Source organism: Muscardinus avellanarius (genome assembly GCF_963383645.1).
Source record: "Muscardinus avellanarius genome assembly, chromosome: 7".
Classification (NCBI taxonomy): domain Eukaryota; kingdom Metazoa; phylum Chordata; class Mammalia; order Rodentia; family Gliridae; genus Muscardinus; species Muscardinus avellanarius.
In genome coordinates, this window is record NC_137793.1 from 45,282,180 (window position 1) to 45,296,950 (window position 14,771).

A 14,771-nucleotide genomic window follows, 5' to 3' on the forward strand; every position below is an offset into this window, starting at 1 on the left:
CAAATATTGAGATTATAAGCATGCACTACCACATCCTGCTCTGAAGGTTGTTTAACAAAACCATTTCCCTGCTTCTGTCATTTTAAATAAATCAGTGACTTGAATTAAAGACTACAGAAGTTTTTCATAAGATTCCATCCCTAAAGCATTATTAAAAAACAGCTATATTGAAAATGAAGAGACCCAGAGAATTCAAAAATATTCTTGGATCCTATAAAAATTGTTCTACATGTAGATAAATGGATACCTAAATATTAAGTACTAAATTATCGACATAGCCTGAACAGGACCATGCATGTGAGAATGCCTGGTTCTTATACCTTTACAATATGGTATTATCATTCCTTTCAGTCTGACAATTAAATGATTACAAACTGTAGCTCACTATTTTAATATACTTTCCTTTGAGCAGTAGTAAATTAACATTTTACTCTCATGTGCCCCTTGGTCATTTATATATTTAGTTATTTTATTTTTAAAATACTTATATTGATGCACTATAATTATACATCATAATGATTCAGTGATAGTAACATATATGCACACAGCACTTGGTGTGTTTCTCTCTGAACCTCATCCACCTCCGTCCCCTTCCCCATACATGACATTGAGATCTGCACTGATAATTTGATATATGTATGTACCATTATTTGAACTGTTTCCTTCATCAAGCCTCCTTCTTCCCCACTATACGCCTTGGTATCTTTCCAAAGGAATTAAAGTCAGAATGTTAAAATAATTATGCATATCCATGTATTTGGGCTGTCTTTCTGATGGATTTGTAAATGTCCCTTTTTGTAAAAGATTTTAATTCTTTGACATGTGTTGCAAATCATCACTGAAATGTTGAGAGAAATGAAGGTCACATCTGAGCATCAATATTACCTGGTGAGTATTTGTAGATTGTTTTTCAGTGTTTTGTTATATCAACCAGACTGACAAATGTGGGTCTTTAATAAATGTACTTGCTGTACAGGTCTTTATTCATAAGAGCTACGTATTCCTGTTCTCTCTGTCCTTCACTCTAGCATTTTCTGATTATTGACTCCAACTGAGAGGATATATTTACTTTGTGCGTATATGTGAGACCCAGGAGTGTTCTACCTCTGGGCTATACCCCCAAACCTGTTTTTATTTACTTTAAAACAGGGTCTCACTAAATTGCTGAAGCTGAGCTTAAACCTGCAATCCTCCAGTTTCAGTCTCCCAAGTACTGGGATTTTAGGCCTATATCACCATAAACAGCTGTTTGTTTGTTTGTTTGTTTGGTACTAGGGTTTGAAACTAGGAGCATTCTACCTGCAAGCTATACCCCCAGCCCTCCTTATTTTTGTGGTATTAGGGATCCAAACCAGAGGCATTCTAACTTATTGTTACACCCCTAGCTCAATTTTATTTCTTATTTGGAAACAAGGTCTCACTAGGTTGACAAGAGTCTCACTAACTTGCTGAGGCTGTCCTCGAACCTGCAATCCTCCTGTCTCAGCCTCCCAAGTTCTGGTATTACAGATGTGTGCCACCATGCCTGGCACCTCACTTTCAACTTGCACAAAAAATACAAACCAAACTCAACATCATTTTCCTCAAACTGTCCCCCTTCTCAGTGTTACTTTTCTGCTACTGAGACTTCTCTCACTCTTTCCCTTCTCCCATTTCTGAAAAGTACATGCCCTACCTGGTCATGAGGTCTATAATGGCTCTCTAAGGTGCTGCAAATGTTCAGATTCCTACCATGGACCCAGCAGTAGGTGAGCTGCTATGGGCTCTCCGGGTAGAGTACATGAAGTGGGGAGCCGCCAGCTCTTGAGGAATTTTCTATCTTCATTTCCTTCCTACTCCATCATTTCATGCCTAGAAAATATAGTTGCCTCTCAGACAGTCTTTTGCCTCCAATATTAACCTCTTCAGGCTTTCAAAGCAGATTGTTGTTGGAGAATGTTTCTAAAGCAGCCTCTAAATATGTCAGTATCTTGCTCGAAATCTGCCAGGGATTTCCCTACTATTCACTGCCTAACTCTAGAGATAACATTGAAACCCGGGCTTACTTTAATGCTTTAATTTGCCATAAGGATTTCTCATATCTTTCGTGCTCTCTTTTGTTTTTCTTTTGTGTGTGTGTGTGGGGGGGATGCTAGGAATTGAAGCAGGGGCATTCACCTCTGAGGTACACTCCAGGCCTATTTGATTTTTTATTTTGAAATAAGGTCTTACTAAGTTACAGAAAGTCTCCATAAGTTGGTGGGGCTGGCCATGAGCCTACAATCCTGTCTCAGCCTCCCAAGAAGCTAGAATTATAGGTGTGCATCACTGTGCCCCCCGGCAGTTCTTTCTTTTTGCTATTGTTTACATAGCAATTTCTAACTTCCCACTTGGCCATTAAGAATGATAATGTTATAATGATTTACATCTAGAGAGTGTTTGATAATTATTTACACATATTCATGTTCAAATGCATACTGAATCCAAGGATCTGTCATATTTATTACCAATCTAGAAACCATTTTCTAGACAAATCTAGAAACTATTTTCTAAGTAAAATGGTGATTCCAATTCCACAAAATCAGAATAACTTAAGTGTGCTGGTTATCTTACATCCTTTGTATGAGTAATCCAGGTGTATGTAAGGGGGGAAAGGCATTCATTACATTATGAATGTATTTATTGGGGGGAATGTATTTATTGGGGGGGATATTAATGCTTTTAAAGACATTCAAATGATACACATTAAAACAGAACTTTTTTAATCTTGCTCTAACTAAATCTTTCCAAGAGGTACCTGCTTTTAACCATTTCTGGATGTTGTCTTTCTATACATCCTTGGATGTCTTTCTGTTTTCTATTCTATTTTTTGTGCCTATCTCACATATTGATAGTTTCCTACCTACAGCAAGAAATAACATTAAGAATCATTTCAGGGCTGGGGAAGTAGCTCAGTGGTAGAGTGCTGGTCTACCATGCATAATGCCCTGGGTTCAATTCCTATCACCACAAAAAAAAAAATTTTTTTCACTGATTTTAGAGCTGTGGTCCCTCTGGAGATTTTTTTAAACCTGTTTAAATATAAATATGCTATAGCACTATTAAAGGGGTAAATTATCAACATGTTGAGTCAGGAAAGGACAAACATTCTGGAAGCATAAGCTAATTGTTCTTAAAGATCTTGTCAGTTTAACTTTAAGCTCTTTAACCATCAAGGAAACAAGAAAACAGGGCTGAATCCTACAGGAAGACACAATAATCTTGGTTCATGAATAATCTTCTCTAGAATAGCAATAAATGTATCTAAATAAGTGAAGGACTCTAAAATAGAATGGTAATTCAGGAAGCAGTGTCTTGAATTAAGTCCCTCTCTTAGTCCATTTGTGCTGCTATAACAAATACTATAGGCTGTGTAATTTATAAACAAAAGGAACTTAGTTCTCAGGCTGGATGCCCAAGTCTAAAAATTAGTATCTGGTGAGGGTTGTCCTTGCCTCTAACAAGGTACCCTGGGTCCACTCAGGGGAAGCGTGCATGGCAGAGGGCACACCTTCAACGCTGGTCCTTTTAAGTGTATACCATTAATGAGAGCTCAGCCCTCATGACTTAACCCCCTCCTAAAGGCCACACACCTCTTAATACTGTGCACTGGGATTAAATTTAAAGGTAAATGTTGAAGGGGACACCAACACTCAAACCATAGCAATTCCATTTTTTTTTTTTTTTTTTTTTGGTCTCACCAACAAGAAAGCATCAAAGTTATCTTAAAGGAAAAAGAAAAACTACCTATCTCTCTCTCTCTCTCTCTCTCTTTCTCTCTCTCTCTCTCTCTCTCAAGTCAGCAGTATTCAATAATGGGAGGTTCCATCCTAATGATTTCACTGATACCTAATCACTTCCCACCTCTCATACCACAGTTGGATTGTTTCCACCATAATGCCTCACATGGGGAATAAGCTCCAACACCTGAACCCTTGGAGAAGCCTCAAACCATACCCAAACCACAGCAGTAGATTTACTGCAATAACCTTTGGCCATTTTTCCTCCCACTTGCTTTTTATTTTAATAGAAAATTATAAATTATATACAAAAAGAATAATTTAATAAACCCCAATGAGCCCATCATCTTTCTTCATTTCTACTCATATATATTTAGTTTCTAAACAGCAACCAAAGGATACATTTAATTTTTCAATCAGGTCAAGCTGCTCCTTTATTCACACCCTCCAATAACTACCCATCTGAGTCAGGGTAAAAGCCAGCCCTTTTTCTGAACCAGATGGTCTCTGTAATCTGGCCTCCTGCAATTCTATTCTCGTCTCTCATTTTTTTCCCCCTCAATTATCTCACTCAATGAAGCCACAAAGCATCTTTCTATCCCCACTAAGCCTGCCCCTGCCTAAAGACCTCATCAGCAGCTGCTCTCTGCCAGAACTTCTCAGGCTCCAGGTCTCCAGGTACACTCTTTCACTTCCTGCAGGTCTCTCCTGAGAAATCCTCTTTCAGCATTTTCTGTCCTATTCACCGTATTTTTCTTTCCATAGAACCTTTTTTTTTTTTTAAATTCATACTGGAAATTGAACCCAGGGGCATTCTACCTATGACCTACAGCCCCAGCCTTATTTTATTTTTATTTTAAAACAGGGTCTCACTAAGTTACTAAGAGCCTTGCTAAATTGCTAAGGCTGATCTCAAACCTGTGATCTTTCTGTCTCAGCCTCCCAAGTACTGGGATTACAGGTATGCCTGGCCAATCATCTTATTTTTACATTTCTATTTGTTTATTGTCCACCTCACCACTACCCTCCCATAAGAATAGAAGCTCCATGAAATTAGAAATCCTATCTAATTCCCATGGTAATTTCCCAACACCCACAGCAGTACTGTCTATATATAACAGGCTCACAGTAAGCACTTGCTGCATGAATAAATGAACCCAGTTGATGCTTGGTCTATTGACCTTATAATTTTTAAATGAACTTTAAAAATAATTTTTAAAAAATGATAAGAGTATCCTGAAGCAATTCAAAGGTTTTCCCCCCATAACCTAGGTCAGTGATAGTCACACTGACATCTAGGGGAGATGTGGATGTTGTAGACTTATTCATCACAAGCTGGAATCCAAACATGCTTCTTTGTGATCTTTCTCCATGTGTTATGTAAGTTTAACTTTTTTACTCAATCAGCATGTATTCTTGATTACAAAGCAAAGTATTATGCATATATTTGCAAAGAATACACTAGTGCCCAAAGCAGACTTTTTTTTTAAGCATCTATATTTTAAAAAGGGGACTGGGATGCCCACTGAGTGAATGAGACCTCAGATTCCCTGAAATATTTAGGTTTTGAACACAATGTCCACTACAGGGTAAGTAGGCAATATTGGTGCCTTTCTCTTCCCTTTATAAAGTCCTTAAATTTTTATGTAATTCAACTTCATCAAAACTCTAGAGGTTAGGGAAGGTAACTATAGAGAATCATGTGTTTAGATAGCAAAGCCAGGATATGAACCCTGACCTGGCTTCAGGGTCATCAAAGCAATTTTGCCAGAGCTTCACCTCCCAACTGGCAGGATTACACAGTGAACAAAAAGAGACTTAGGCATCAGCCACCCTAGAATTTAAGACTCAGCTTTTTCAGTTATGTAACTACATCACAAGGAAGAAAAGAAAAAAGCACATCAATCTTACTTCACACATATATATGAATATATAACTCAATATATCCAAAGGTGTAAGTTACTTCAAGAGTATAAAACTTTCTGCCATGCTTACTAAGAGGAGATTTTTCTTGCTATAACACCTCAGTCTGCCTTGCAGTCATCCTCCCAATATAAAACTTAATAATTCAGAGAACTGGGAATATCTCATCTTCTGAGGAAACCTTAAAACTATTCAGTTCCCAACACCTACTTCAGATAATGTGCAAATCTTTCTTGAAGGATGTAATTTATACAAAACCAAAAGTCACTTGTTAACATGTAAACCTAAATCTTAGAAGTTCTTATACCCAAATTTAAATATTTCATTATTTCTTTCTATTATGAAACATAAAACATAATGCTCATGTTAACATGAAATTAGAAAATATGTTATATGATGTCCTTAACTTTTAGTTTGGTCAAAAAATGTGGCCAATGAAATGTGAGTGGAAGTGGCATGTAACTTCTGGAAAGAGAAGCTTTAAGAGCCACCCAAGTAGACCCACTGCTATGTTCCCTCTGCCCTAGGTACCGCAATGTCCCAAACAGGAGCTGCTCCTGCAGCCAGGACTCTGAGGTCAGAAAAACAGCACAATACAGCAACGAGAAGCTGAACACAAGCCTGAAATAATCTTGCATTACTCTAAGCCACTGAGATTTAAATATTATTTAAATCCACAATAACCTAGCAAAAGAAGACTTACTGGAAACACAAACTACTTTATTCCTTAAGGTCTTATTCTTATGGACTCTGAGCTGACTGAATACTTTGCCAGAAAAAAGATATTCTGATGTCATCATAACATCTTAGGTTTGTGTATTTCCCATTACTATTTTTGCATACTCAGATAAAATTTAACAGAAAAGTTACTTCGGGAGATGCAACCTAAAGTGGAATGTCTATATATGCATATACCTCAAAAACAATCAAAAGTGCTGGCAATTTATTTCTACAACCACTTCACCTGGACTCTCTAAGAAGTCCTATGAATGCATTGCTAAATGTGGCAATTGAAAATGGAATCACTAAGCCAGGCATGGTGGTTCATGCTTGTAATCCTAGCACCTGGGGAGCTGAGACAGGTTCACAGCCAGCATCAGCTACTTACTGAGGCCATCTGCAACTTGGTGAGACTGTTTCAAAATAAAGAATAAAAAAATAAGGTTAGGGGTATAGCTCAGAGGTAGAATTCCCCAGATTCAATCCCCAGTTCACACCAAAAAAAAAGAAAGAGAAAGAGAGAAAGAGAAAGAGGAAACCAACTCACCGCCTCATGACAATTAGGTACATATAATTTAAAGAGAGAAAAAGATTAAAGTTTGAATGAGTGTGAAGGCTCCTTATCATGTATTGTTTCTTTACCCACATTAGTCAATGTCTTAACATAAATTCAAAGTGCCTATAAAGAATCAATAGTCCTACCTCAAACTTGTATTAAATAATTCCCTCTACATACAAAAGAACAGATGTGGAAAAGGTAAAAGCTGGGCACTAGTTCACATTCCTATGAGTCAGTATAGAATAAAGTAATGTCCAATGTTGAGTTAGTTATTTTGATATATAATAAAAATAATTTTAAGATATGATAGTAATTCTGTTAACTGGAAGATCACAGTATGTATCAAACATATTTTTCAGGACTGATAGTTTTTACTGTGGGGCAAACAGGTTGAAATACTGTATGGCATTTGCATTTAAGTTCTAAAGAAAAGAATCTGGAGCCGGGTGTTGTGGTGCATGCTTGTAATCCCAGTACTTGGGAGTTTGATACAGGTGGATCACAGGTTCACAGCTAGCCTCAGCTACTTAGTGAGGCTCTCTGAAACTTAGTGAGACCATGTTTCAAAATAAAGAATAAAAAATAGGGCTAGGGGTGTAGCATGGAAGTAGAATGCACCTGGGTTCAATCTATAGTACCGCAAAAAAAGGGAAAGAATCTGTAAAAAAAACAAAATCTATGAAATATATAATTTGTCCAGATTAGTTTTCATTTGGAGAAAAGAGTTCTGAGTATCTCCAAAGGAATTTACTCATCAACTGAAAGTCCTCTAAAGAGAGAACTATTGGGAAATTGGTATATGGAGGTTGGAAAGAAAAGCTCCCTCAGTTTTTAGAAGGAATAACTTTAAAAATATTTAAATGGCTAAGTTTACTTAGTACTGTTAAGAATAAACTTGTCAATTTTAACAGTTCTGTTACATCTAAAATAAATGTATGTGATGTTCAGCGAAAGAAAGAAAAGAGAGAGAGGAAGGAAGGAAGGGAGGGAGGGAGGGAGGAAAAATTAGTTCTGATAAAGCTGAACATGGTGGCACACACCTGTAATCCCAGTACTTGGGGAGGCTGAGACAGGAGGACTGCAAGTTCAAGGACAGCCTCGACAACAAAGCAAAACTCTCAGCAACCTAGCAAACCCTGTTTCAAAACAAAAAAATAAAAAGAGAGGTGTAGCTCAGAGGTTGAATAGCCTTGAGCTCAACCCTCAGTACTACACACACAGACACACACACACACACACACACACACACACACACACACACACACACACAGGTTCTAGCAAGGAGAAGTGGCCTAGGTCTATAATTTCAGATACTCCAAAAGCCAAAGCAGGAGGATTACAAATTCAAGGTCACCCTTGACAACTTAAGCCTCTTCTCAAAATAAAATTTAAAAAGCACTGGTCATTACCATTAATTTTATGTACTTCAGAGGTACAGCACTTGCCTAGCATGTGTGGGTCTCTGGATTCAATCCCAAGTATCCTCTCCCCCCCAAAAAAATAAGTTCTACAGTTTTACAAAGAGTTATTTCTACCCTTTAACACCAAACTAAATCTGGCTCTTCAGTCAAGTTTAGCAAATATTTTTCTTCTGCCTCCTTGGACTTTTGGCCAGGACTTGCTGTAAGACCATCTTTACTATCATAAGGCAATACTGTCCCTGTGTATTTTATTTTTTTAGAATGCAAACATTCACTAATAAATTCAAAGGTAATAGAAAAGCAAAGAAAAAAATGATCCACAGAAACATGCATTACTATAAAATTTCTAAAAGAAACAAATTTGTATAATACATTTATATCTTAGTCAAAACAAAAAAAAGAGAAATTTATGCAACTAATCTCAAACACACTAGCCCCTCTCCCCAAAAAAGTAATGTCACCAATAAAGGAAGGGATAAACAAAGTGCATTGCTTGCACAAAGCAATATCCCTTTAGGAGACAATAAAGATGAAACAGGATCCTATACTTAAAAAATTAAACAGAAAACATGTAATAAATTAAAAGTTATAAGGCAAAATTTCTAAAAATTAGCAACATTAAAAAAAAAGAGACACCAGGGCATGGTGGTGCACACTTATAATCCCAAGAGGATCGAAGGTTCACAACCAACCTCAGCAACTTGTGAGGACCCTCACAACTTAGGCCTTGTTTCAAAATAAAGAATAAAAAAAAGGGCTGGGGGTGTAGCTAGGAGATAGAATGCCCCTGGGTTCCATCCCCAGTACCCTAGTACCACTAAAAAAAGAGCTAGGTGCCGGGCGTGGTGGCGCACGCTTGTAATCCCCACACTTGGGAGGCTGAGACAGGAGGATTGCGCAGGTTTGAAGCCAGCCACAGCTGGCTTAAGAGTCCCTGTTTCCAAATAAAATACAAAATAGGTCTGGGAGTATAGCCTGGAGGTAGAAGGCCCCTGGATTCCAACCCAGTACCACCAAAAAAAAAAAAAAAAAAAAGAGCTAGGCATGGTGGCACATGCCTGTAATCCCAGTACTTGGGAGGCTGACACAAGAGGACCTCAGATTCAAGGCTAGCCTCAGCAGCTTTGTGAAACTCTCAGAAGCCTAAGGAGATATTGTTTCAAAAAAAAAAAAAAAAAAACCAAAGGGGCTAGGGGTTTAACTCAGAGGTAGAATGCCTCTGGATTCAAACCCCAGTGCAAAAGAGGAAAGAAGAGAAGAGGGAAAAGGAGGGAGGGCAGGCAGAGGGAGAGAATGTGTCTTTAGGCCCCAACAGAAAATATTCTCCTGAAAGAGAAAATCTGACAAAGCCTGAAATACATAGTCCCTGTTCAAACTTTATCACGTCAGAATTTGTCCTTGTGATAAGAAGCAGATTGCATTAGCAGAAAGTGTTATCTTAAACAAGGAACACCCAAAGTCTCTGTGTCACTTTCATAAAGATAAACTACACCCCGCAAAAGGGAGAGCATAGTTTAGGCCTTCTTCATTGAGAAAACCTGGTTGCATGCTTACTTTTTTTTTTAAATACAAGTCTCCATAAATAAATTGAGGAAAATTTCTCTGTATTCCCTACTAAGGTGTATAAAATCTGGGATTAGGAGGTCTTTGTGGCCAATAATTTTATTTGAAAAAGATGCTAAAAAATATCAGGTCCTAGCTGGGCGTGGTGGCACATGCTTGTAATCCCTGTGCTTGGGAGGCTGAGACAGGAGAATCGTGCAGGTTCAAAGCCAGCCTCAGCTGGCTTAAGAGACCCTGTTTCCAAATAAAATATAAAATAGGTCTGGGAGTGTAGCCCGGAGGTAGAAGGCCCTTAGGTTCCATCCCCAGTACCACCAAAAAAAAAAAAAAAATCAGGTCCTAACCTGTGCCTTATCCAGCCCCTGCACTATTACTCACATATTTTTTCCCTACGAAGGCCTGGTTGTGTGAACAAATTATCTACTATGTCCATACCAACTGTCCAATATCAGGTAAGTCTAAACTGTTTAGATTACTAAATATAGTGTATGTATATATATGTATGTATATATATATGTATGTATATATATATGTATGTATATATATATATACACACACACATATATATACATAGCATAAATATATCTCTATATATAGATTACTAAATATAGTATATATAGTATAAATATATAGATTCCTCTATGCAATATCTTCCAACTGACCCCAACCCCATCATAAAACTAAAACTCACAAAACTGATCCCTGAATTAAAATACTTTCTAATTTTTTGAAAAGTTTTGAATTGAAAACTTTTTGTGAAAGACATAAACACAGACTTTTGATTCCCTAACTCCAAATTTCCATTTCAAAATTCAGTTACATTTATCTTACTTTTATCAATGTATTTACAAGATTCTCCTTTGGTCATGCATCAGTAGATGACCCTTCTATATAAAAGAAATTACCTGGGCGTGGTGGGAGACAGGAGGATCAAGCAGGTTCGAAGCCAGCCTCTCTGTCTTAAGAGACCCTGTTTCCAAATAAAATATAAAATAGGTCTGGGAGTGTAGCCCAGAGGTAGAAGGGTTTCCAGGAACCCCAGTACTTCACACACAAAAAAGAAAAAAATTAAAGCTCACAATACTAGTCAAGAATTTCTTTTTATACAATAAATACTTGCCCATGTTTATCAATTCTATTAAAAATAATGTGAAATTAGTTTCCTTTAAAGTTAAAAGGCAACTTTTAAAAATCAACCATAAAGGGGTAAAAAATTTGCTAGAAGAAGTAAAGATCAGTGATGGAAATAAACTTTTGACAAATTATTTGATAGAAAAACAAAGGTGACTTGTGAAGACTATATTTAGTTATCAGCTATTCATTAAAAAGAAAGATACATTAACTTACCAACAACTAATGCTCCTCTTTCTGCAAAAGCCAGTGCATAGGCTCGGCCCAACCCTAATCAAAAATGAAATAATAAGAGCACATATCAGCATTGCTCTGGTTCATTCAACTCTATTCCCATTTTAAAGTAATAGTGAGCGATTACTTATAGTAGTAAAGTTTTCGCTGGTACTCTCAGTGTCTACTCCACTCTCTTCTGTTTGTAGAGGTTACAAAACTTAAAATAACTCTTCCCATCTGTTTCATGTACCATTTTCTACCATTCCACCTAGCTGCTAGAACGCTAAATGTGAACTGAATTACCCACTAGATGCATTGGCATAAAATTTCTAAAGTGGGAGAAGAGCCACCTTACTGGGGTTCTGGCTGTTACTGTTGCTTACAAAGCTGATGTTCTGAACCCTTCCTCAGTATTAAAAAAAAAAAAAAAAAAAAAACCAGTGCCTGTCAAGGAGGCAACTTATTGATCCAGCTTCCTAATCCCTGGAGGACAGTTTCCATACTTCAGGTCCCTGATGTCCAGTGACTACTTGGGCTGTGACAGACAGTGCTCCAACTGCAGACTCAGAGGTACTGGTTCTTCCAATGGACCAATTCCATATTGTTCCAAAAGTCATTCCAAAAGGACCTAATACGCAGCTGCCCGCATTAAATTCTTTCCTGCTTAAAATACCTAGCAATTTATTTATCCTGCATTGAACCTTGAATATACAATCATCAAATTTAAAAAAATTAAATGACTCAAAGCTCTCAAGTATAAATTTACATATCCAAAAAGGTATGTATCTATAGATAGATATAAGCACTTTATAATACATATGTTATAACTTAGAACATTTCAGGAAGAAAATATAAGACTGGCAATTAGTGGTTACCTTTGGGGTAACAATTCTGTTAATTGTGAGATCAGCAATCTGAGGTAGACTTACTTTTGTATTGTTTAATTTTTTGATATGTACATTTTTAAAATGTGTTAATTGATAAATTTCACTGATAATTGAATAAATTTAAATGATAACTTATGCTTAGGATAAATTGATAAATAAGTATATAAATAACAAACTTAAATGGATAAATTACCACTGAGATGCATAAATAAAATATACATTCACAAAACTAGAAGATATCACCAAATAATTTATAATTTAATCTACTCTGAATGAAATAAATAAGAGAGAACTCAGCCAATTTTTGAACAAGGGTGCTAAGTTCATACTTACCTAGTTTCACAAAGTCTATTGGTGGGTTGCAATCAATTTTTCTATTTTTTTTTATTTTTTGCAGGGCTAGGGATTGAACCCAGAGGCATTCTACCTCCAAGCTACATCCCTAAACCTATTTTTTATTCTTTATTTTCAAAGAGTCTCACTAAGTTATAGAGGGTCTCACTAAGTAGCTGAGTCTGGCCACGAACCTGCTATCCTCCTGTCTCAGCCTCACAAGTATTGGGATTACAAGCATGGGTAACCACCACCGGCTTGCAATCAGCATTTATTAAATAAAAACATTTACGTATGAGTGGTTTGTTGTAAATTTTTGTCCTTTAAAAATTAGTTTACTTGACAGACTGAGACAGGAGAATCACAGGTTCAAGGGCAGCCTCAGCGCTCTCATCAATCTAGTGAGACCGTTTCAAAATAAAAATAAAAATAAAAAAATAGGGCTGAGCGTGTAGCTCAGAGGTAGAATATCCAGTACAAAAAAAAAAGGAAGGGGGTATTTCACATAATAATTTCCCACTTTGCTTTTTCTGAAATACAGGGTGATATGGCTACTTTCCCACTAGCTGGCCCACTTCAGAAATGTCTGTTCTCCTGCTCTTCGTTCTTTCCATCCCATTTCCACTTTATTCCTCTAGCAATGTATCTCACCCCTGCATGCTTTTGCCAAGACTACAGTGGACTTTGAGAACAGTGTCCCGCTTGATAAACAATTCAAACTCCAACGAAGAGGTTTCTTATCAGATAGATGGATGCCCTCTTTAAAGGTCCTCTCAAGAATTTAAAAACGTCCAATAGAAAACACACACACACACACACACACACACACACACACACACACACACACACTCGATAGCCGGCCGTTCAAAGTCGAGGGGATGACAGCTCAGCTCCCGGGGTGGAATTCCTGTATCAGGCCTTTAAGACACCTGGCAAAGGCCTGAGATTCTCCCTGCAAGGGCTGTCACAACAGACGCCCACAGGCAGGACTCGCGAACTTTTGCCCAGTTGTGCAACCTGCAGCCCGGCCTGGCCTCCCGGGTCCGGATGGCTGGGAAGGCGGCCCAGGGTGCTGGGGAGGCGGGCTGCACCTGCCCGGCCGCCGGCGTCCCGGCTCGGCTCCTGGCTGAGCAGCGCACCCCTCGCCCTGAGCGCGAACCCGCTCCACGCCCGCCGCCCCGCGCAGCCCGCTCACCTCCTCCCGCGCCCGTCACCACCACGACACGGCCGTCAAACCGCAGCGGAGCCGCCATGAGACCAGCCTGCAGCAACAAGCTCACTCCCAGCCGGGGATCGCTCTGCGGGACCAACTGTGCCGGAGAGCGGCGGGGCGGGGACTAGAAGGGGCGGCGCCTCCCAGAAGAAAATGGGCGGAGGCTCCTAGGGCGCCTGCGCGGGCCGCCCGACCAAGTGCGCCTGCGCGAGAGCCGGGCCCGGTGCGCCTGCGCGGGTTGCAGTGCTGGGAGGTTGTCAAGTTACTCCACCAAAGGGGCGCTCCAACCCGGATATCCGAGAGACCCCGGGCTCTGGGTGGTGAAGTCCTGTAATCCCAGTATTCGGGAGGCTGAGACCCGAAAGGCTCTGAGCAACCAGAGGAAACTCTTTCAAAATAAAAAATAGCAAAGACTGCGGACGTAGATCGGAGATACAGCGTCCCTGGGTTCAGTCCCCAAAACCAACTTTCCCACCAACTAGCCCACTTCAGAAATGTCTCTGTTCTCCTGCTCTTCACCACTGAGCTCCTGAATTAGAATGACAGGGAACAATGTTAGGAAGTGCTCCTAAATGAAGTTTTAGTTTGTATGTTGAGGTTGTAGAGTATCATCATTCAACATTTATCCAGCATCGACTAGGTTTTAGGCAAAAATTAACAAATGAGTGATAAGGTCCTTGAAGCTAAGTCAGGCTGTAATCTTTCAATACAATGTAACCTGATAAAACGTCACAAGCGTGTGTTCATTATGCTAATTAATTGTGCCAATATGATTATGTCTACTCCATCCCTAAAGAGGAGAGAAAACTCCAAAGAAGTGAAGCCAAGTTGCCTGAAGAATTGAGCCCTGCAAAGAAAGAAGGCTGTCCCCAGCAGGGGAGGTGAGAGGTGGGTTTGAGGAGGGAAAGAGTGAAGCTGCAAAATTAAGCAGAGCCAGTCAGGTGGTGTTTTGATGTTTGAATTTTGTGCAGCAAAAAGTTTGAACATAATTTCACCAAAGGGTGGTCAGACCAGAGACATCTGGTCAGACCAGAGACTTAGATTCTG

At 38.8% G+C, this 14,771-nt stretch overlaps 1 protein-coding gene across 4 annotated transcripts in view; it reads right to left on the reverse strand.

The window, feature by feature from the left end:
• The window catches only part of HSD17B4 (hydroxysteroid 17-beta dehydrogenase 4), a gene marked incomplete at both ends in the record, with an annotated part of 112,039 nt that extends 98,269 nt beyond the window's left edge, over positions 1–13,770 (reverse strand). For 2 of the 4 annotated variants that reach the window (XM_080698315.1, XM_080698317.1), the window contains 2 exons: positions 11,292–11,345; positions 13,707–13,764. In XM_080698315.1, coding sequence (XP_080554441.1) covers positions 11,292–11,345; positions 13,707–13,764 — 112 coding nt within the window. Of the gene's footprint in view, positions 1–11,291; positions 11,346–13,706 lie in introns of all 4 variants that reach the window. The other 2 variants (XM_080698319.1, XM_080698316.1) reach the window with 2 other exon arrangements.
• Positions 13,771–14,771: the final 1,001 nt, after the last annotated feature.